This window comes from Cucumis sativus, chromosome 2 (assembly GCF_000004075.3).
Source record: "Cucumis sativus cultivar 9930 chromosome 2, Cucumber_9930_V3, whole genome shotgun sequence".
NCBI lineage: Eukaryota > Viridiplantae > Streptophyta > Magnoliopsida > Cucurbitales > Cucurbitaceae > Cucumis > Cucumis sativus.
Genome location: NC_026656.2, coordinates 17,719,546 through 17,743,053, shown reverse-complemented (window position 1 = coordinate 17,743,053; position 23,508 = coordinate 17,719,546). Strand labels below are relative to the sequence as shown.

The window sequence follows — 23,508 nt, the reverse complement described above, 5'->3', positions numbered from 1 at the left end:
AAGATAGGATCATCATGTTTTCCATTATTGATTTTGAAATGGAATTAAGGAGCAAAAATTACGTAAAAGAAAGTGGTAGAGAGCTTTAGAATTGAGGAGAAAAAAAAGAGGGAAAAATGATGAAAGAAGAAGAAGAAATTGATAAGATCCACTAGTGAATGAAAATGTGGATGGATATACTATCATTTCATGCATAGATACATAAATAGGGAAACATTTAATAGATGATGGAGGTCGGTCTTGAACAAAAATAGAAATTCTTATCTATACACAACACTGGTCTAACACTCCAACTCCAACTCCAACTCCAAGTAGTGAGGATATAAATAATGAATATTCTCACTTAGTATTATATATATATATATATTTTTGACCAATCAAGTCATGATACGTATCATTATTGAATGTGAAATGTAAATACATCTTACTATGTTGTTATTCAAAATGTGTATTTAAGAAGGAAAGATGTCGAGTTCAAATTCTCCATGCAAATAATTACAAAAATAAAGTAGTTTATTTGTCAAACCTGTTTTCAACGACTTTTAGATAATAATATTGAATGTTTTATATTTCATTTAAAATTGTCGTCTTACTCCAACTTTCCTCAATTTCGTTTTCTACTTTTCTATTGTTACTACAGCCTATACTCACATACAAAAATCCATACGAGTATATTTGAAGGTTACATAAATAAAAACTAGACATGTATTAGAATCTAGAATCAAGTATCCATACAGAATACATCAGTTTGTATATATACTCTAAAACATAGAGGAATACATGAATTTATATGGAGATATAGAATTAAATCAGTGCCAAGTTTATATTTGAAGGTATACACCAGTGGCTAAGAATAATATGCATATAGCTATATATACTAACGACAGGACTGTAAATGTATTTTATTAGAAAAAAGAGTCAGAGAGGAAATAATGATACATCAATTCTTAAGAAAATGATTCGAAATTTAGTAGCCAAACCTGATTAAGATATAGTCTCATTCTCACATATAGTTTTACGTTGCATTCTGTACAACAAAAGCTGAAGAGTGAAGACTGAGGTCTGGAAGTTGTGTGCAGCAATCAGATTTAAGAAATTCTCTCATTTTCCTCTTTGTTAAGCTTAATCGCTTGAATGGTATCAGATTTCAGAACCAAACGTCCAAAACTGATTTTACCAAAATTGATAACGAATCGCGATACGAGTTGGGCTTATCCTGAAAGATAACCCAAAAGAGGCCCAACTTAGAAGCCCAAATTGGAGACGTAATCCAAACTCAAAAGGCCACGTGTGTGAAGGTTTGCGTAAACCGAAAAACGTCGCATTGAGTCGAAAAGACGGATGTGACGTAAGGGAATGAAGAGATTCCACATTGACAAAGCCAAGTGTTATTAGAAAAGAAAGATGTACAGAAAGGATTAGAGTAGAAGAACGTGGGAGGGGGAGAGCCAGAGAGTTGGGAGTGGACGGTTTCTGTTATTAGAACTAAAATTAAAGGAATGATGCCCGAATATTGTACGCCACGTGGAGTTTCCGTTGGCCCCGCTCAATCTTCCTCGACACTCCCTTAACCATTCAACGTGCCATTCCTCTGTTTCCCGTAGATATTCCGTGTGTACAGCGTTTTTCGATTTGCTTTCCCACTTCTAAAATCTTCTGATTTCTTTTGGGCTTTGATTCGATCTGGGTTTCAATAAAGAAAGGGGTTTTTTGTTTTCCTTTTCGCTTTGGATTTCCATCTGTGGAGTTTAAGCAAAGTACGCTGTGACGTATAAGTTTTGTGAACAATTTGTTTAAATCCCCTGTTTTTGTTTTTGTTTTTTTTTCACTTCTAAGTTTTCTCAATTAGATCGGGGATTTATATTCATTAGCGATTGGTGAGTGTTCTTAACCGGATTTTTCAGGTACTTTTCCTTTTTCCCTTTAAGAAATTCTCTAATAGATTTATATTTTATTTTTTTGCTTGCTTTCACCAGGAAGAGAACAAGAAACGTTGGATTTTGTTGGTTGTGGCACCAAAAAAACTGCTGCGTCTGCGTGAAGTCTTTTTTGGATGTCTTTGTGTTGAAATATCTTTTGAGAGTTGAAGAGTGTAGCAAAGTGAAATGGAATTTTCTGCCCTTCTAACTTCGGTTGGAATTAATATTGGGATTTGTGTGGTGCTTTTCTCCTTGTATTCCATATTGCGAAAACAACCGAGCAATATAACCGTGTACTTCGGTCGAAAAATTGCTACGAAAAAGTTGAAACACTGTGAAACTTTTTGCTTAGATAGATTTGTTCCTTCCCCTAGCTGGATAGTGAAAGCTTGGGAAACATCCGAGGAAGAAATATTGGCTCTTGATGGCTTGGATGCTGTGGTTTTTCTCAGGATTATTATATTCAGGTTAGTTACTCTTCTCCTGACGTTGTTTTTTAACTTTTGGTTGTGATATATTTAGTCTCTTCATCATTTGTCAAGTGTTTCTGTTGATTAGTCTTTTGTTCTTTTAGTAAAAACTTTTATCATATGGAAGATGGTGTCTACGCCTCTTTGTTTCTCACCAAGTTGCTGTTTTCTGTTGATTTAGTTTCTTGTTCACAATTGTCCACGATTTTTTTGTTCTTACATATAGCCATGTAATTCCTTTCTTTTACTTTTTGATGACTATGAATCAAAATGTCATTGGATTATTTGGATCCTTTCCACCATCTATATATGATCATTGTGTTCTTGTAACGTGCTTGTATTCAACTTCCTGTATGTTGTTGAAAAACACATTTCAGTTTTCTGATTTTGCTTACTGCAGATGCTATTTCTTTTGCTGTACAGCATTCGAGTTTTTTCAATTGCTGCCATCATTTGCATGTTTCTAGTGCTTCCAGTGAATTATTATGGCCAAGAAATGACTCACAAGATGATACCTTCCGAGTCGTTCGATATTTTTTGCATTGAGAACGTCAAAAAGAATTCCAAGTGGTATGAGATGCTGAAACTCCATACCTTATGTATGCAACTTGCTGTGTTCTTTACTGTAACTCTTGATTTTGTCTCTCCTCAATCAGGCTTTGCGTCCACTGTATTGCTTTATATATCATATGTTGCTCCGCTTGTGTGCTCCTTTACTTTGTAAGTTGCCTAAGATGTTCATATATCATGTCTTTCATTTATCGTTGAGAACTTTGTTAATTCTATTGAATTTGTTTGATTTTTTGCTCCCTCTCTAATTATTATCAGGAGTACTCCAGCATCAGTAGATTGAGACTTATCCACATCACTGGGTCTCAAAAAAATCCTAGTCATTTTACGGTTTTAGTGCAGTCGATTCCCTGGTCGCCAGAGGAAACTTATAGTGAGACTATTAGGAAGTTCTTCTCCAATTACCATGCATCAACTTACTTGTCACACCAAATGATATATCGGTCTGGTACCGTACAGAAACTGATGGTATGCATCTACTAACATGTTATATCGATCAACAACTTCAAATCATTCACAACATCATCAATTATATTTTGGTTCGGTAGATGTATTTTCAAATTCTTCTAGCTTTCTTGCTTTTAAGTTCATTTCGTTCATTACTATATGGGTACAGCCAATTTAATATATGTTTTATGCTCAGTTTTTTGTTTAACATAAGTTGTATACTCGATTTTTTCGTTTGGAAGTTTAAGCCAACTAGCAAGATGAGTGTCGTGTCATTGCTTATCCAATTTGCTTCCAATGGGACCAATCAACTTTATATTTTATAGAAAGGATCATCATGGGCTGTTGGATTGTATGATACTAATGCTTTGAAGAGGGTGCCATTAGAATGACATCAAAATGGATTAGAATGCGATTAAGCAAGGATAGGGCTATGTTATGAACATCAATAACGGTCGGGATGTAAAAACCCAAATTAGAGAAAACATTGACGAATTCCTTTTTGTACAACTAAGAACAAAGATTCGTAAATGAGTTCTTTCGTGTAATTTAATATAAATTTAGCTGCGAAATTTATCTTTTTGATGGTATGCAAATAAGATACTTATGTTGTTGTTGGTTAGGGGTGAACTCGTTTCATTGTAAACTCTCGAGTGTTGAGAATATTATGCTTCTTTGTTCACTTTTAGAAGTTTATGACAGAGTTAATTTTCAGAGTGATGCAGAGAAAATGTACAACACGATGAAGGAAAATTCGGTCGAAATGCATTGTCAGAAGTTAAGAGGAGGCTGTTTTTGTGCAGGGTCAACAAATTCTTTTACAATTCTCCCTAGTGTAAATGATAGCGTGAAGGAAAAAAAACTATATGGTAACATGGACTTGGTTGCTAGTGAAAAGGTTAGAGATCTGTTATATCTGAAAAAGAAAAAACCCTTCCAAAATGAACCTTTGTTTGGTTTCTTGATCATTCATGGGATTGTTACGTAATGTGTATACAACTTTTGTTGTCTAAATCAGGAGTGTTCTGCTGCTTTTGTATTCTTCAAGACTCGTTATGCTGCGCTTATGGCTTCGAGCGTTCTTCAGTCAGCAAATCCTATGTCATGGGCAACAAGCTTAGCTCCAGAACCTCATGATGTTTACTGGTCAAATCTTTCCATACCATATAGACAACTTTGGATTCGTAAGATAGGAACGTTGGTCGCTGCTACCGGATTCATGATCATGTTTTTGCTTCCCGTTACGGTCGTTCAAAGTATGACGCAGCTGGAAAAACTACAGCGGACATTCCCATTCCTCAGAGGCCTCTTGAAAAAGTAAGTGCAAGATTTGCTTATTTGATCATATAAAGATTAATACAAAGGAAACTTACTCGGCATCATTATGCAGGAAATATACGAGCGAACTGGTGACAGGTTACTTACCGAGCGTCGTATTGATCCTATTTATGTATCTTGCTCCACCTACTATGATGACGCTTTCAGCCATGGAGGGACCTATTTCTCGCAGTGGAAGGAAAAGGAGTGCATGCCTTAAAGTCGTGTACTTCACGATCTGGAACGTCTTCTTCGTTAATGTATTTGCTGGTTCTGCCATTGGTACATTGAGTGCCTTTTCCAGTGTAAAGGACATACCTGCCCAATTTGGCAAAGCAGTACCAGCACAGGTGATAAACAACACACTTGCTTAATTTGATTATATTCTCATACATTTCATTTCAAGATATTGAATTGAAGTGAGTAAATCTGATAAGTGTTCAACTCTCACCGAGATCCGATCAGTTCTTAATAAACTTTCATCCCACATAATTTTGATGGCATTTCCTGGATTTGATGCAGGCTGGTTTCTTTGTGACATATGTTCTATCATCTGGATGGGCAAGTTTGTCTTGTGAAGTTATGCAACTTTTTTCTCTTACGTGGAACTTCTTTAGAAGATGGATATTTAGAATCAAGATTGAACCCTTTTATGAACCTCTTGCATTTCCATATCACACCGAAGTTCCTCGAATTCTCCTGTTCGGTTTCCTCGGGTTTACTTGTTCCATTTTGGCTCCTTTGATCACACCGTTCGTGCTGTTTTACTTTTTTCTTGCCTACCTTGTTTACAAAAACCAAGTAAGTTCTGCCTCTGTACATTGGATTACTTCTTGTCTTGTTGAATATGGCTGCTACCTAACAAATTTATCTGTCTAAAAAATGATGTCTCAGATTCTCAACGTGTATACATCAAAATACGAAAGTGGGGGACAATTTTGGCCCATAGCTCACAACACAACCATCTTTGCTATGGTAGTGGCTCAAGTAATTGCTCTTGGAGTCTTTGGTGTAAAAGAATCTCCAGTTGCATCAGGTTTCACAATTCCTTTGATTGTGGGCACAATCCTCTTTCATGGGTACTGCAGGCAGCGATTTCGTCCTATATTCCGAGACACAGCTGCAGAGGTAGCCAACTCGAAATGGGAGCCGTGTGTGTGTGCAGTTTTTCCATTTCTCAACTTCAGCCATGCTATTGTCTTAATATTGTGCAGGTGCTAATTGAGATGGACCGAAAAGATGAAGAATGCGGTAGGATGGAAGAGATGTATCGACAATTACGTACAGCCTATTGCCAGTTCACACTCTTAGCTAAGCGAAACTCTAGTACGTCGGGGAGTTCGAGTGGTCACGAGAGTGAAAGCAACGTGACAGAGCTGGAAAGCGCAAGACCAGGTTACAGTCTAACAACTTCTGGCTGTCATTCCTTGTTGAAGAAACCATATTGAGTAAAATTTTGTGGGAATCTGCTTTGTTTTGTTGAAATTCAGGGAATCCCAAGCAAGTAATCGAGTTGTGGAGTACTCCTTCTTGTCATTTGGGTGAACCAGTAGTCATCACCAAGTAAATTCTCAGTCTTTTATTTCTCTCTTTTCATCCCAAACCAAATTGTTCTTACCTTAAATGTACAAATTTTTATATCAAATCTTCATTTAAATAAACTTCACTGCCCATCAAAAAATTCTCTCCTTTGGGATTCTCCTGAATCCTTATTCATGAATGTTGATAAAGCTTACAAGTTAGTTTTAAAAGTCATGCTTGTAATCATAGTATTCTAAGCAGTCAACCTCATCATCATATCTGAATTCAAAAATTCATTGTAGATTTAACAGAAGAAGTGCATAATAGTTTTCATTACGTTATGCTCATTTCACAACTTAATTCACAAGCTTCTATTGTAGATTAATGTTGAGAAAAATATAGTATTTACGAATGGAAATATTATAATTTATTTGTGTAACTCCGACTCTTCTATCTATTATTTCTTTAATATTCAAATCAATATTACCTTTCAAAGCTCATATTATTGTCTCCATGATTTTGTTTGTACCCTTCGAAACTTTTGAAATTGTCATATTTAAACACATCATCACAAATCGTGAAACCATTTCACTCTCAAATAAAATTAACAATAAAAAATACCATTTCACTCTAATCAACTTTCTCATCATTAATTTTAGTATATATAGAAATTTGATCAAATGGATTATTAGATGATTACTTAAAAAAGGTTTTGTCCTCATTTTTATTTCACAACTATTATATAAAAATAAATGAAATAATTTATAATTTTTTGTGCTTTTATGTGACTTTGTTAGTTCGAAATTTTGGTTAATTAGCTTAATTCTAAAATTAAAGTCAAAGACTTTAAGAAAAAGAAAACCCAAGCCAAACCAAACTTCAAACTCTAGTAGTTAAGCTTACTTACCCCAATCTTTATAGGTTAGTAGAATTTATTTGTAAAACAAGAATGTAATTCAATTAATATGTGATATATATATTAGCTACCCGTAAATTAATATGAGAGAATATAATTTAATTTTCTCTAAACTCAACCATCTCTAATGGTAATTGAAATGTGATAGTGGAGACAAATTAAGAAAGAATAATTGAGATTAGAGAGCAAAAAAAAGGTAATTAAGCAGGCCAGTTTAAATTTGAATTAATAATACACCCAATTAACGTACAAATGTATAAAATTTAATTTATAGAGAGAAAAAAAAAGGTTGGGGGAAGGAAGTCATTGTTTGGCTGTTGGTTTTGGCTTAACCTGCCCAAGAATATTGCTCCAATCACGGAACACTTTTTTTCTTATTTCTTTATTTCTTTTGGTGTTTTGTTTTGAACATTTTCTGCTCTGCTTCTTTTTCTTTACGGATATTCTCTTCTAACTTTACAATCCTCTGATTATCTTCTTTTCTTTAATCAAATGACTCTCAAATTAAATTAGTTGTGTTAGTTTTTGAATTGGGAGCATATTATGTGGATTTCCACCACAGCTTTTATGACAGACAGCTGATGTATTATTCGTTGTTATTTAAAGATTAATAAAACTTTACAAAGTAGTAGTCTACTACAGGAAGAGTAGTATAATATAACAATATTAATGGATGTATAAATGTGAGTATATGATTACCTTGTTCTACTTTATTAACACACAGCTTCCATTATTTATGTGTATAGAGATCAGGGAGAATTCAAATCTTGGGGTGGGGGGGAGGGAATCTTCAAATCCTATTTACCTCTCTATGATTAAGCTAAATTGGATTGTGACCAACCCTAAAAACAGATAATGGCTGTGCTCAATAATGGCGCTAATTAATCTACAAATGAAACTCACATTACACTTTTCACCATTATATACTTTTACCCCTATCATTCTCTCTCTCTCTCTCTCTCTCTATATATATATATATATATTGATCTCATTTAGACCAAATATAGACAAACTCTCTAAATTTCATCTATTTTACCTCTATGTATATGTATATATACAGACATTTAAAACCCTATATTCTCTTTAAGGTCATGATGGCATATAATGCAGTCAAGCTTCTCAAACTTTCAACTTAACTTTTAACTACCCCAAAAGAACCTCCCCTTTCTTTAAATACTATTGAAAAACATCAATCTCATCTCAAATCATAAAAACAAACTTTTTTTTCTCTCTTTAAGACAGCCACACCTTTTCTAGTTTCTTTTAAAATTTAGCTAACAGCTAGCTCTAACAATTTATACAAAAAGAAAGAAAGAAAGAAAGAAAAATGATCATAAACCCATTACCAAAAGTGTATAATTAGAGACATGATAATCACAAATGAACAGATCAAAATGGTAGCTGATGATCATGATATGGAGAAGGTAGCAAATATAAAGTTAAATTAGAAGTTAATTAAATTTGATAAAGTCGTATGAATTATATGAAGGGTTAGACAGTGAAGAGTCAAATAATGTGGAGGAAAATAAAGAAAAAAGAAGAAGAAGAACATTATTTGTTAAAAGGGAGGAGACAAGTGTTAATGAATTATGGTACTTATAGTCAGAGAAATATAAGTACCATTAGCTTAATTAGTTTTCCTTTGACCTGACAAAAAGATGATTTAAATTAGTGAAGTGTTCTCACATAATAATAATAAGAATATGTATAAACATGTACATGTGCAGTCTTTAAAATTAGGCGGCTTTACCCTCCAACTCCCATCACCAACCCTCAAACACAAAACCCACTCTTTTTTAAACCTTCCATTCCCATGCAACAATTTAATTAACCTCTTTTTTGCTTAGCTATGTATTATTCTTATTTCTCTTATTGAGTTTCTAATTATTATCTTCTTTGAAATGGATTTTACCTTTTTTTTTTTTTAGAGAGAGAGGAAAAAAAAGCTTTGGGGTTGTTCGTTTAAAGACTTTATTGGTTTCTACTAATCAAATAGATAATACGTATTGCTATATTGGACTTTAATATATGTATACATTTAATTTTAGGAGTTATTCAAGTAATTATATTTGTATATATGTTGATTCTTCTTCTCTATCTTAACGAGAGAGAGAGAGGGAAAGGGTTTAGATCATTAAATAGTGTTATGGTAATTATTTAAGTACTCTTGGATTTTAATTGTTCATTTTAGTTTTTTAACTAAACTTTGGTTGATTTTGGATAATTTAGTTTCAAATATGTTAATTTTTTACCTTTTTATTTTTAAAATTGAAGGACTAAAATAAACCAAGAAAAAGAACTAAATAGGATATAATGAATTTGAAATTGAAAGTGTATAGAGACCGAAATGAATATTTTTAGAAAATAGCTATTAATTTATAAGAATTAGTTAAACTAAGTTCTAACATATATCATGTTCGATACAAAAAAATATAATATAAAAAGTTTATTAATTCCCATCTTTCTCTCGTTTTCCTAAACAATACTTTTACATTCGATCATCTTCTCGCATATCTGTGTTTGAAGCTTTTATATTTATGATTAAGCGAAACAAATTCTCTAAATTGAACTTGAGTAATTATTTAGTTTGTTTAAATGAGTGTTTCTACCAATAATTAATAATTAGTTGTAATGTAAACAAAATTGGACTTCTTTTTTACTACAACATTAGCAAAACAAATTAGTGACACAAACTTAAATTTGTTTGAATATCAATTATATCAGTATAGCATGTTTCATCTTCTGGATGCCATTTTGGGACCCTAAAACCATTTCTAAATTTTAGGGTTTCATTTTCCCCCCTTTAAATTATATTTATAAAAAGAAACACTTTAGGGTACTCAATCATGTTGACTTAACATTACAAAATGGCATGAATTCAAATCTTTTTTAGTCCCAAACTTGATTACCCAACCTATAAATTATTATTATAAACTAACCCCAATATCCAATTTTCTTACGCTTTCCCATTTGTCAAAACAAAAAACCATATATGAACAAGTTTAATTTCCACACACACACACACACATACATATACAATTAAAAAAAGAAAAGAAAAGTTAGGGCATTTATGTTTGCTAAAGTCTAAAGCAACAAAATTAGGTAATGCTCTATTTTCGAGAGATTTCATGTAGGAAGAAAAAGCTTGAGGTCAAATTTCAGATCCCAATGAAGTTGTAGCTGTAATCCTTTATCAAATTACTCACACATGAGGTCAGGAAACAACCCTTCTTTTTCAAACACTTTTCAATTCAACAGAAAAAAAAGTATCACTCAGAAAGGGAAAAACTAGTTACAGAATCATAATATGTTCTGAGTATATATAATATGTAATGGCAATACTCATAATTTTCTCCTTCTTTCCTGATAATCTTTATAACATCTCATATAATGACAACAATAATATCAAAATTCAAACATTTTGATGAAAAAATTAATGCTAAAATCTATTGCTTATTATAAACGATAAAATGATCGGAATTAAATCAAAACACGAAATATACTTATATATAGTAATAATTAATCAGTTTTTCCAACCAACAAGAAGATTTTAAGAAAAAAATCACAAACATAACAATATTTATGTTTTCCCCCCCTAAAGTTATTGTCTAAATCAAAGGAAAATATCCAAACCCCAGTCTCCAAGTTCACTCTATTACTAAAGAGAGTCTATTTTTATTTAACTTTACATCATGCCCTAGCTTCCACCATGATCATAGTGCATTGTTATCCAATATCCTCAAATCATCAAACTTAGCTCCATATTCTTGAGTTGTAGTAGTAGTGGTAGTTGACAAATCTTGGAGCAGTATTTCTTCATAATTTGGAAGGCAAGAAGAAATTTGAAGATCATTGTTATTGCCACTCATTATGTGATGATCTCCATATAAAAATTCAAGTCCACACAAAACCCTCCTTGGATCTTCATAATTGGCCATGTTATTATAATTCTCAATCTCCACCATTTGGCTGTTGCTGCTGCTACTTTGCCCTTGCATAATTGGTAAATAGTTTCCGTACTCATTTCCATTTCCATTATTGTTGTTGTTGCTACTATACAAATTACTTTCTTGATCCATGAATTGAACTCCAAATTTGCTCAAATCATTTTCAATTATTGGCTTCCCGAAGGGAGTCAAGTTGCTGTTGAAGTGAGGAGCCAATGGGAGGTGCTGCTGTTGAGGCCAATAAGGAAGAATATTGTTGTTATGAGATTGGTTTAATGAAAATATGGAACTATTATTCTCACCCATATGAGCTATTGTTGTTATTGTTGCGTTGTTATTCTCTGATGATCTCTTCATTTGCTGCATTTGCTTTACACCATTTCCTCTACGAGTTATTGCTTGTTGTTGATGATCTTTTCTTTGCTTCCCAAATAGCTTCTTCTTCAACCTCGTGTTCCAATAGTTCTTTATATCATTATCTGTTCTTCCGGGTAACTGAGCGGCTATGATAGACCACCTATATTTCATACAAGCAAAACACTCTTTATATATGCACCTAAAACCCTCTTTTGTTTAGAAAAATATACGATATTATTCAAGTATGTGAGTAAAAAAAAAATTAAAAGAGGACACAAAAAAATGATTAAAAAAAAAACAGATAAGTTAAAACCAATAGTGGAAGAGTTGTAGTTTGAGAAAATGATATTGTCTAACAGTACAAAAAGGAGAATAATATATCAAAGGGAATTGGAAGAGATGCATAACCCAGACCAGATTATATTTCTATTTACAATATTATATTACTATTCGACTCAAAAACTTAAAAAGTTTGAAAAATATTACCGATTTAATTTAAAGGAAATAATAAAATTACTTACCTCTATTTGAAAACCATTTGATTTTAGCTTTTTAATTTTTGAAAATTAAGACTATTTATAGTCATCTCTAAATTTCTTACCTTTTCTATCCACTTTTACCATTGTTTTTCTTTTCTTTTTTTTTGTACCAAGTCAAAATATTTTAAAACTTGTTTTCCTGTTAGAATTTGGTTTAAAGAATACAATTTTTTTTTTTTTTAAAGTAAGATGAAATCTTTGTAAAAAAAATTAAGAAAAAATATAGTCTTAATTAATTTTCAAAAACCAAAACAGAAAAAGGTTAAAGAAAAAAAACCTTAAGTGTTTGTGATGCTATCTTAAATTACCCTCAAACAAAAAAAGATAGATCAATCATTTAGTTGATATATTTAGCTAGATTCCATTCCCTTTTTGAACCGAAACCCTAATATTAAGCCTGTGAAATGATTTGGGGTTTTCTTTATGGAAAATTTAAATGGAATAGGGGAGAAGGAGAAAAAAAAAAGAAAAGAAAAGAATTACCTGCTTCCAATACTAACATAGAGACTACAAATGATTCTGTCTTCTTCTTCAGAGAAACCTCCATGCTTAATATTTGGACGAAGATAATTCAACCATCTCAACCTACAGCTTTTCCCACATCTCTTAAGTCCTAAAATTCAAAAAAAGAAAAATTAAACCCCAATTAACTTTATACAATAGAAAATCCAAAACCCAAAAAAAAGAGAGAAATATTAAAACAAAAATTAACAAAAGAAAAAAAAACAGAAAGAACTGTTACCAATTTTTTGAGGCAAAGCAATCCAATTACCACCAGTTCCATGTTTTTCAATATAAGACTTGAGTTTTGCATCTTCTTCAGGAGACCATGGCCCTTTCTTAACATTGGCTTTGTCACAGCATGGAGCTCTTCCCATTCTTTTGCCCCCTTTTCCTCCTAATCCAAGAAACTATGAATTATAAGAAAGAGAGAGATAGAGATAGAATTTTTTTAAAAAAAAATGGAGAAACATGGATGCTGAAAAAGCCAATCTGACTAAATATAAAAAGAAAAGAAAAGAAAAAGGTGTGGCATAATGCAATTGAAAATTAAATGAAGGGTGACAGAATAAGCAAAACAAGGATGTTTTCTTCTTGTCCTTTTATTACTATACCATAATAATTACTGTATACACATGTACACACATCACACTGCATTATTTATTTCTATTTTTTAATCAAAGAAGAAAAGGGTTTCCCTTTTTATTATTTTATTTTTAATAATTATTATATACGTATTGGGAAATGGGACATGCAGTTTGAAACAACATTCTACGAAGTCTATATGGAAAAGTAGAATCCCACATGTAATAATACCTCAATTTGACCAAAAATAAAACTGTCTAATCAAAATATCATTCAAGTTTTTCTTTCTTTTAAACAATTGTTTCTAAATATTTCACTAAATATAATGTTTCTTCTGTTTTATCTTTCTGCCGTATATATTTATTTTGTCTGTCTTTCTTTTACATGGTTGGTGGAAAGGATAGACTATTACTCAAGATAAACAATCAATGGTTGAATTAAAACTTCCTTTGCTTCTTTTTGACCATTTCATTTTCCTACCTTATTTTTCTCTTCTACTCATGTCTATACATGTGATATTGTATTAAGGTTCCACAAGTTCAAGCAAGTATTTTGTTTAAAAAAGAAGTAAAATCCATTTCAAAGAGAATATAATGTCTCAAAGAAACAAATTTAAGCATGTGAAAACTCTCTCGTTTATCAATTGATATTGTAACAAAACTCTACGTATATCTAGTAATCTTAAATCTTGTTATTCTAATTATGATTTATATATGCAATTAGGCACACACTTGCAACAAAATATATAATACCATGCATGCGGATCTCGAAACAAATGGTCTATATGTACACATATATGTATATATGATATTTTACTGATCCATCTCTCTCTTTGTTGTTGGATGGAGTATGATTTTCTTTATGTGACTTATATATATATATACACTGGTTAAATTGTAGATGGGTTGGTTTTTTTAATCTACATTTTTTATCCTAAACACATGGATTTACATTTTAGATTCTTTATCCAGAAGGCAACATTGTAAAAGGAGACATTGATCTGTAATTATAAACTAATATTAAAATTTGAATTGTAATTATATTTGATGATAAGGAAAATAAAAAAAAATCCATGTGTTGGAAAAAGACACATGTGATGTCTACTAACATAATTTAATTTAGATGGAAAAATAATGAAAAGGGGTTTGTGTATTAAGACATTCTATAATTGTAAGGGGAAAGTATTTGTTTTCTTACTTTTTTCTTTATGAGCTTTAATGAAGAAAGAGAAACTCTCTCAAAACTTGTTCAAGAACACAAGTAATTAACAGGAACCCTAAATTGAAAATAATAGTAATAATATATACGATAATAATCAAAATTTTATTTAAATTTAGAGGAAGAAAAAAAAAGTCAAACATATATATTTTAGTGATGGTAACATCTTATATAAAGGGGTATCTAGCTAAGTAATAGCTGTATAGGGTTCTAGAAAGGATTGAATTGAAATTATAGTAAATAAATTAGTCACACACTAAGACTGTCCACTAACTGATATTGAAATTGTGTGGAAATTTTTTGTTGCTTCTTTTTCCATCTTGGTAGGTCACCAAAATGACCAAGATCATATATTATACAGAACACCTTTCAATTAACTAATCACTCAATTAAACCTTTCTTTAATCCAACATTATATATTCATTAAACTAATCTATATATATATATATCTTTACTTTCATTATTTTAATACACTAAAACCCAAGTAATTTGTTTGTTTTTCTTTCAAGTGTTCTTTGGGGTTTTGAATCTTTTCTGCGTGCTATTAAACACTGATGAAAATGAGAGAATAAGTTTTAAGATAAATAACTTATTACATCAAAGAGTTAAAGAAAGTAAAACAGAAAGATTGTTTATCAAGAGGTGAACCAATAGAATATCATTCCCAGATCAATTAATCTATTTAATCTAATTATATCTTTCAAGAAAACAGAAAATTGATCGTATGTCTACATGTTAATTAACATAAAATTCCTTTTGTTCCAATCATTTGTGGAATTGACATGGTAATATCTAATGTTTGTGTCTAAAACATAATTAATGTTATTGGAAAATTGCAAAACTTTATAATTAAAGTCATCAACAAGGAACCAAGCCGTTAATACAATATGTAGATGCTTAAATTGGTAGATTAATAAAGCGTATCATAGTTAAATTAATTGAGCTTCTCCCTGTCTCAAGGAATTAATTAATCTCCACACCCACGACCCCCTCCCACAGTATATATACACATAGTTGTATAGTTACAATTATATACTCGAAAAAGGCTTACATACATCAAATTAATGTTTTTGGAAAAGAAAAAAAAAGTTAAATATTATTATTTAAACTTGTAATGTAATTTCAAACATAGTGTGTGATCCAACTTTTAAATTGAAAGACAGTTATTGGATAATAAATGAGACAAATTGACTCATTATTGGCAGCTTGAAAGTGGGTTTGACTTGGTTGCCCTTTTTTTTTTCATCTTTTCTTCCCAATTAACCCTATAAATGGTCATAGAATGTTGCTTTTTTGAATTATATATGTGTTGAAGAGTGATTATTGAATTGATTATCAATCACTCCCTATATTGCTATTAAATTATAATAGTTAATATATATATATATAAAGTTATTGAAATTACTAAAAAGTAGACACCCCGTAGAGGTTCAAACCAAACCCCCAGAGAGGTAAAAAGCTGAATGGATAAATAATAATAATCGCAATTATTTGGAAAGTGAATGACCAAAACAGTTTATTTATTCCTTTACAAATTAATATATATATATAAGAAGAATAGTAATAAAATAGAAAACAGCCACCACACCACAACGTTAACTCCTTAACGTCTCTCTCTCCTTTGAAAAGTAAAACTTTTAAACTTTGATTCACAAATTCTACTCTTATCCACATCATTCTCTTAATTATCTGTTCACAAATTAGTATATAATATAGTATTTCATTTAAATGCAATATTACAGAATGTCATTTGTGAAGGTATAGTGATAATTTAAATATGACAATAACAACACAACTCAACTAGCAATATAAGTATGAACAATCAATCAAGAGATTAGAGGTTGAAATCCTTCATCCCACGTATGGCTAATCAATCTAAAAATTTCAAAAAATGTAACTTTTTTTTGTGTTAGAAGACCATTCGTCACATGAATATATAAACACTTTGAATATTATTCTTAAAAAAGAAGTACGTTGACAATTAAACCCAAATTAGTTGGTGTACTTAGGGATAATTTTTACAGTCTTGTGAGAGAGAGTCTCAATTATTCATAATTAATCACTTACTTACACAATTATGCTCTCTATGTGAAGATATGTCACTATTAATCAATCTCTCAATCGCAGCTCTTTTTGTTTCACATCTCAATCACCATTTGTTGGTGGTTTCTTTGAAACAAAAGAAACAACTGATTTTCAAGAAACATCATCATAAACAATGATTTTGAAGATCATTTGAGAAGACGTTAGCAATTTTTCTTAACAATCAACTTATCTATTCTTCTGTGTAATCCTTTCACGTATGTTTTTCACACAATATTCTAAAATATTTTCAAAATGTCCATATCCGAGAGTTACTGCACTAAAACAAATCATATAAACGTAATAATGTGAAAGGGAAGAAGTTTTATTCAAAAAAAAAAAATTATCAAAATCAAGCTGATTAACTCAAATGAAGGGATCATCCGATCATGTGTTATTCTTACTTTGATTTATTAATTGGCTAAGAAAGTTGGAGCTAGTTGAGATCAAAATCAGGCAGCTCGTATATAATTGAGATCTAAAGTGTAATTATGCAGTTAAAAGGTGCTATTAATATAAGTAGGTTAAATTATGTGCCAAATAATTTATTCTCAATTAGCATTTCTAGCTAGTTTTCACAAGAAAATTATTAATTAAGTAGGTCAAACAACGACTAATGCCCTAATTAAACTCTAAAATTAAAAACAAATAAATGAAAAAGTAGTTTTCAAGAAACAGGAAACCCTTCTCATATAATTTGTCGTGGATTGAAAAATGTGGAGATTTTCTTGAAAGGTAAAACAAACAAGTTGAAATCCCTATTAAAGAAATGATGGGGATTTGATTAATTCATTATATCATTATATACTTTCTTTCTACTCCAATTTGGATTCATTATATCATTATATACTTTGTCGATTTATTTATACTCAAAAGAGGACCAAAAACAAAAGAAAATCAATTGTGGAAAAAGTTGGAATTGGGTTCATGCAATGAACTGTATTTTCAGGTCTACATTTCCCCCACGTCTTCATTTTTAGTCAATTTTACGTCTAATTAACAAACATGGGAATGTGAGGTTTTAATAACTATTTAACCCCTTAATCAATTAAGTATGCTATACCAAAACATTCAAATTATATTATGCATAAATAATCTTAAACTTTTGATAAATGTTGTGTTTATGAGGTTAATTCTATGAACTTTTTCTTCAAAAGATTTTTGGTGTATAATAACTATCGTGTATACATATGATATACATATTCAGGTCAAAATAGATTTAGTGAGTATAATTTATTTAAATTGTTTTTTGGATTCCTAAACATATCTATATTTTCAGTTTATAATTTAAAAATCTAGAGATGGGTAAAGATAGATACAAAAAATTAACTTAATACATCATTATGTCATACACACACTTCCTTTGTATTTAAATTAAGATACGGGTGATAGGATTTTGGACGACAAATTATGTCACACACTATATGAATTATGGGTTAATAATTGACAACATTATTGATCTAATATTCAGTAGATAACTATAATTACCATTTCATAAATTGTCAGTTGAATGTACTTATTTGAATCGGTTACTATTAAAATAACATTTATGTAATCAAAATTATGAGAAATTTTACAATATATATTTCAATGGTACTTTTTACCCTTACGGATCATGAAATGAACAGTGTGACAATGGAAAACAAAGTTGGGAGCTATAGCAGGGCCAAGGAAAGAAAGTGCATTAAATATGAGCACGACTTTCTTGAACTTTGGACGTATGGTATACATTTGCAATGCATTCTTTTCCATTTTTGAGCTTCCAAAATTTTAACGTATGCTTGTTCATGTCGGTTTATATTTATACTATATATACCCTTTTTAACATAAACTCAATTATTTACGAAAAACTGGTTTAGTTGGTCAGTGGAACCATTCTGCAAAATATGAGGTTAACTCTATGAGCTTTTTCTTCAAAAGGGAAGAAGTTTTATTAAAAAAAAAAATATCAAAATCAAGCTGATTAACTCAAATGAAGGGATCATCCGATCATGTGTTATTCTTACTTTGATTTATTAACTCAAATGAAAAGATGGTTATGTCTCAACATGTTTTGATCCTTGATAAGGTGTTGAGCAAAGTTTGAATGGGTATAAGAATTTAAAAGTTATAATATTGATGTTAAAATATGAAGTAGAGTTCACAACTTATACTAAACTATTGTACATTTACACTGCAATGAATTTGTCTATATAGTTATAGTGTCTGCTCCAACATTAGGGAGTTGGTGATGCTATTATGTTCTATAGTATCCCAAAACATAAAGTTGATTATATATTGGTTCTTCTTAAAAACAAAAGGATTAAAAGAAAAGAACAGAGGTCTCAATCTGTCATCAAATAAAGTCCATAGCTTGAAGCCTTGGTCCTTGGCTGACACAATAACTCGCCCACCTTATAGTTAATGAAAAAGTAGTCCATTCACAATTATTAAAGTTCACCAAATTCAATAGCTTGTCTCCAGTTTTTGGCCTACAAATTAGTATTTTCCAATCAACACTAATCATTTCAAACATTTTACCACAATTTATTCATCAAAATATTTTATTTACTTTCATACGAATCTCCAGCTTTTGATACTCATTACTTGTATTGGAGTTAAAGGCTTGCTAATTAATTATAGCTACGGATCAACTTATGAGAAGTAAAACACAACCAAACTTTGAGTCATTTTATGGATAACCCGAAACAGAGAACGGACTTGCAATTTACTATTCATGTCGGTGGGACAGATGAAAACTCAAGAGATCTCAACAGTCCACCCCATCTTATCCTCAATGGTTCCAGTTTGAATCCCAACCAGAGTTGAATATAGTTCTTGGCATGTTGTGTTAGCACCTGTTCGGTATTCAATCCTGCAGATACGATCAAATCAGTTAACTTTGTCAAGAAACTAGACAAAGTCAGTACTGGCGATGTAGTAATTCGGTTGTCAAACCATTTTTCTTCTTTGGCTTGTGAGTTGAAAATATAGGTGGTTTAAATTTCGAGCTATGACAGAGTATGAGGAGTTTGATTACCTTCTATCCATACATGTGATGCTGCCAACTGGGGCCACACCAACAGCAGTTCCGGTGCAGAAAACTTCACTAGCGTCGAACAGTTCTTCCATGTTAACGGCTCGTTCCTCAACCTGGATAAGATTGAGGTTGCCATTATGACAACAAGAAGGATAAGTATACATGGCAGTTGGAAAACCAAAAAAAAAAACTGAAAATCTTTAGAAAATCAAAACCCTGGCTGCTAGATTCTTGATTAGGGATGAAATAACCACCTCATAACCTCGATCGCGGGCAATTTCAATGATGCTTTTTCGGGTTACTCCTGGAAGAATTGTTCCATTTGTAGCAGGAGTTGAAATAACATTGCCCTATAGAAATGAGACATAATTACATTGGTTCAAAGTAGAACAGATGACAGAACTTCCAAATCCAAAAGAATGAAAATTTTGAGTTCTATAAACCAAAGACCAAATACCATCATCAGGTCTTCATTTATGATAACTTAATTTCTCTTTCATGTCAGTATAACTTTACGCTGTCAATTTAACCATTACAAAGATACCTTTACAAGGAAAATATTGCAAGAAGAAACTTCTTCCAGATCTCTCTTATTCACTGAATCAAGGTATAACACGTCAGAAAACCCTCGGTTTTTTGCTTGGGTGATAGCTTTTAAGACCTACACAGGAAAAAAAACATCAGAAAATATGTGATTGATACAACTTTCTCCAATGCCAAATATATCTACGACTGAATCAAAAGATTCAAAACTGAGCTCTCGGATTAGCAACAAGTTTATTCATTAGTTTTCACAAAGAAAAAGAAGAAATAGCAAACACTTACCGGAGCATAATTTGAAATGGTTTTCACACCTCCAGTTCCACCACGAGATGCACGAACGAATTCATTCTCAACATATAGGTTCAAGGGTGCCGAACCTTCCTGTTTAGAAAACAAACCAGGAGCTGTAGATGAATCATGTGTTGTTGAAGGGAAGTGAAATTAGCTCCACTGAAAAAGTGCCCACCTTAAAATAATTGCAAACAGGGGAAGCATAAATTAGAAAAGTATACTCGGGCGCAGGAGCCAAGCCAAGAACTGGACCAGTTCCAATGAGCAAAGGCCTTATGTAAAGTGATCCTTTCCCCAGCGGAGGGACCTGCAAGTACAATCAATCGTGAGAATGAAAAATCAACCAAGATCAATAGTTACTTCTCATTGACATGAAAGTACCGAGACAAGTATATCAAATAAGTAGAGAGAGAGAAGACTACCCAACGCCTATTAGCAATGGTAATTTGCTTCACAGCATCGATAAACTGTTCAATGGAGGGTGATGGCATACACATTCGTTCAGCACCGGTCATCATACGAAGAGCGTTTTGGTCTGGACGAAATAGACGAAAGCCCCCATCTTTTTTCCTATAAGCTTTTAGGCCTTCAAACAAGCCCTATTCATTTCAACACCACACCTTAAACTCTGTAAAGCCTTTCATAACAGTTCTATAGCTAGCTAACAGTAACTATCTCTCGAATAATTTCGGAAATGCATTCTTTTGCTCAAGATCCCCCACCCCTCTCGACATAAAATGGGCAGGGGAAGAGAGAACAGAAATCACATTTGATCATCAAAAACCAATTTTAGAATCCTATGTCAAAGAACAACAACCAACCACCTAGTGAAAAGAAACTACATAAATTCTGTTGTAATAGAAATGGTACCAAAATCATAAGTTAGTGATTGAATCTTGATTCCCAAACTGAAACCAGAAGATACCTGTCCATAATTTAGAACCCCAGCAGAAGGGCTTAACTCAATGTTCCCGAAACGGCTCATTTGACCTCGTTCAAAATTCCCATCTTTAGAGCATTTCATAATATACATATAATCTGTTGGCATTAGCCCAAATCCAAGACTATCCCAGTCAAAATCACAGCTCTCGTCATCACTGAAATTAAACCAAACCCAAAACAGAGACACCCAATCTCAGCATTTCAACAACTTCAATCACAAGCATCTATTTAGAAAAAACACGTAATCTTTAACCTTTGAGCATTACTATCTAATGAAAAAAATGGGTTATTGATAATTTTTATAAAATGGGTGTGAGAATTTGAAGTACCTGAAAGGCGATGATTGGCAAGGCTCCGGCATTGAAGATACTGCCCTAAACCCATCGCCACGACAAACTCCTCCAAGCTGCAATTCTCAAAACTATTCAGTAATTCCTAATGGGTTAAAGTTAAAACCCCAAATTAACAAAATTAAAAATATCCAATCACAGCTTTCGCTTTCATTCTACAGTTTTCAGGATAAGACACAAAAGATGATAAACCCAGATGGAAAAATACGAATTTTGGGCGTCAAAAATTCCAGAATAGTCGAAGGAAATCAATATAAAAATAAAAAAGGCAAAAAGAAAAACAATAATAATAAAAAGACAAAAGAAAAGTATGCACGACTCAACATTCGACGGTTTCTGGGCGTCCAACGCCTAAACGCTTTCTTGTCATCGGGACTGTTCTCCAACTGGCAAAAGATTGTTGAAAAGCTTTTCCTCTTTTTTATTTCATTTTTTCCATTGTGTTGATTTTCATAAATTTTGAAGTATAGGATTGAAAGTGACAGTGGGATTACGAAAATGAAGACAAAATTTTCATTATAATCGTAAATACAAGTAGCTAGTGAGGGAGGTTTTGTCGTCATTATCCAAATTTTAGTTTTGAAAGTTGAAGAAGAAGAAGAAGGGCAGAAAGTTTCCCATGCAAGAAAAGAAAACGTAGGTCCCATTTAATATTGTTGTTTTCTATTGACAAATAGTTTATCAAAAGTTAATGTAATTTTGGTAACTTATGCTCTCTCTTTTTCATGGATGAAACGTTCACACGAGACACACGATTTTTGGTAATAATAATCCAAAACGTTGGTGAACATTAAAGTTCAATTTTTAAATTATTCCTCAAAAGAATATATATATATATATTTTAGATTTCTATGTCTTCAACTGTTCAAAGGAATTTAGTCAAATCTTATCTTTATCAAATTGAGATTTAAGTAAAAGTTATATAAAACTCATCAAGGCTATAATACTATAAATTAAAGTCAATACCTTCAAAATGAAGATTATAAAAATAAGGAATTTTAAGTGCAATCTCTATCATGTTGATACTGGGAGTTTTTTCAAGAATAATAAAAAAAGATACAAACTATTTATTTTATTTTTTTTTACAAATTCCTCATAATATAAACTCGAATTTAAGTTAGAGGAACCTAATTAACAACTTTATTCTTAAATGGCCAGACATATGTATTATAAAAAACAAACATTATTGTTAAGCTCATGATAATCACATCACTAACTTTTGCTAAAGTTAGCTTATTTTTTTGTAACGACAAAGCAGAATCCAAAATCATGACGATTACTCAACTTCTTTTCAAATTAGAATTCCCATCTACAAAAAAAAACTTTTTTGTTTTTCTTATAAACAAGAGAGAGGACGAAATCAAACACATGACTAAAGAAAAAAATAATAATTTTACAAAAGAAAGAAACCACGCATGCATTATGATCAAGATCATGAAGAATGTTTAAACTGTTTTCCAAATTTTCAAAGAACAGAGAGAAGAATAATACCAGTAGATACCACCAAATCATACATGCAAAAAAGAAAAACGATATATATGTGAATGGAAGTCTCCCAGATGAAAATATTTATGTAAAAAAAGGGTAAAAGGGAATTGATTTTATCAAACCTTTGAAGAAGAAGATGATGATGAAGAAGAAGAAACAAGGCGAAAAGAGGAGGAGAAGAGTCTTCTGAGAACCATGTTGTGGCTGATTATTATTGATCTTTCTATTGCCTATTTCACCTATTTTACTTATATGGAACAATTTTATTAGCAAAAAAATGTGAAGAGAAAGTGATTTGTTGTGTTGGGAGATAAGGAAATATATATATATTATATAAATAGAGAGAAAGATAAGGAGGAGTCTTACTATTTATTATTTAAAATTCCTTTGCCATTATTAAAAAATCCAGCTTGTAAAACTTGTAACAACCAACATTGGATAATGGGTCACAATTCCATGTCAGCTACACATAAACATAGACATCCA

The 23,508-nt window shown here is 31.6% G+C and overlaps 3 protein-coding genes across 5 annotated transcripts; 1 reads left to right on the top strand and 2 right to left on the bottom strand.

Moving 5' to 3' along the window:
• The first annotated feature begins 1,432 nt into the window (after positions 1–1,432).
• On the top strand, positions 1,433–6,580 carry LOC101213759 (CSC1-like protein RXW8). Of its 2 annotated transcripts, XM_031881271.1 has the most exons (12): positions 1,433–1,877; positions 1,977–2,386; positions 2,813–2,959; positions 3,046–3,109; positions 3,218–3,427; positions 4,122–4,304; positions 4,425–4,723; positions 4,797–5,073; positions 5,246–5,524; positions 5,618–5,851; positions 5,938–6,118; positions 6,214–6,580. In XM_031881271.1, the coding sequence occupies exons 2-12, from the start codon at positions 2,106–2,108 to the stop codon at positions 6,288–6,290; spliced, it is 2,232 nt and encodes a 743-aa protein (XP_031737131.1). In that variant the 5' UTR covers positions 1,433–1,877; positions 1,977–2,105; the 3' UTR covers positions 6,291–6,580. The 2 variants fall into 2 exon arrangements, with proteins under 2 accessions (XP_031737131.1, XP_031737132.1); XM_031881272.1 differs by lacking the exon at positions 1,433–1,877 and having other exon boundaries at positions 2,248–2,386; positions 2,790–2,959.
• Positions 6,581–10,640: 4,060 nt separating this feature from the next.
• LOC101203486 (transcription factor RAX3) lies at positions 10,641–13,013 on the bottom strand. Its single transcript, XM_004142987.3, has 3 exons — positions 12,746–13,013; positions 12,487–12,616; positions 10,641–11,624 (listed from the first exon to the last, which is right to left on the bottom strand). The coding sequence occupies exons 1-3, from the start codon at positions 12,879–12,881 to the stop codon at positions 10,874–10,876; spliced, it is 1,017 nt and encodes a 338-aa protein (XP_004143035.1). The 5' UTR covers positions 12,882–13,013; the 3' UTR covers positions 10,641–10,873.
• Positions 13,014–18,786: 5,773 nt separating this feature from the next.
• On the bottom strand, positions 18,787–23,328 carry LOC101214004 (branched-chain-amino-acid aminotransferase 2, chloroplastic). 2 transcript variants are annotated; one of them, XM_004142863.3, is made up of 10 exons: positions 23,145–23,328; positions 21,514–21,590; positions 21,168–21,339; positions 20,665–20,841; positions 20,418–20,549; positions 20,234–20,332; positions 19,953–20,069; positions 19,663–19,758; positions 19,409–19,521; positions 18,787–19,243 (listed from the first exon to the last, which is right to left on the bottom strand). In XM_004142863.3, the coding sequence occupies exons 1-10, from the start codon at positions 23,217–23,219 to the stop codon at positions 19,129–19,131; spliced, it is 1,173 nt and encodes a 390-aa protein (XP_004142911.1). In that variant the 5' UTR covers positions 23,220–23,328; the 3' UTR covers positions 18,787–19,128. The 2 variants fall into 2 exon arrangements, with proteins under 2 accessions (XP_004142911.1, XP_031736361.1); XM_031880501.1 differs by lacking the exon at positions 23,145–23,328 and adding an exon at positions 21,859–22,170.
• Between the last annotated feature and the right edge of the window lie 180 nt (positions 23,329–23,508).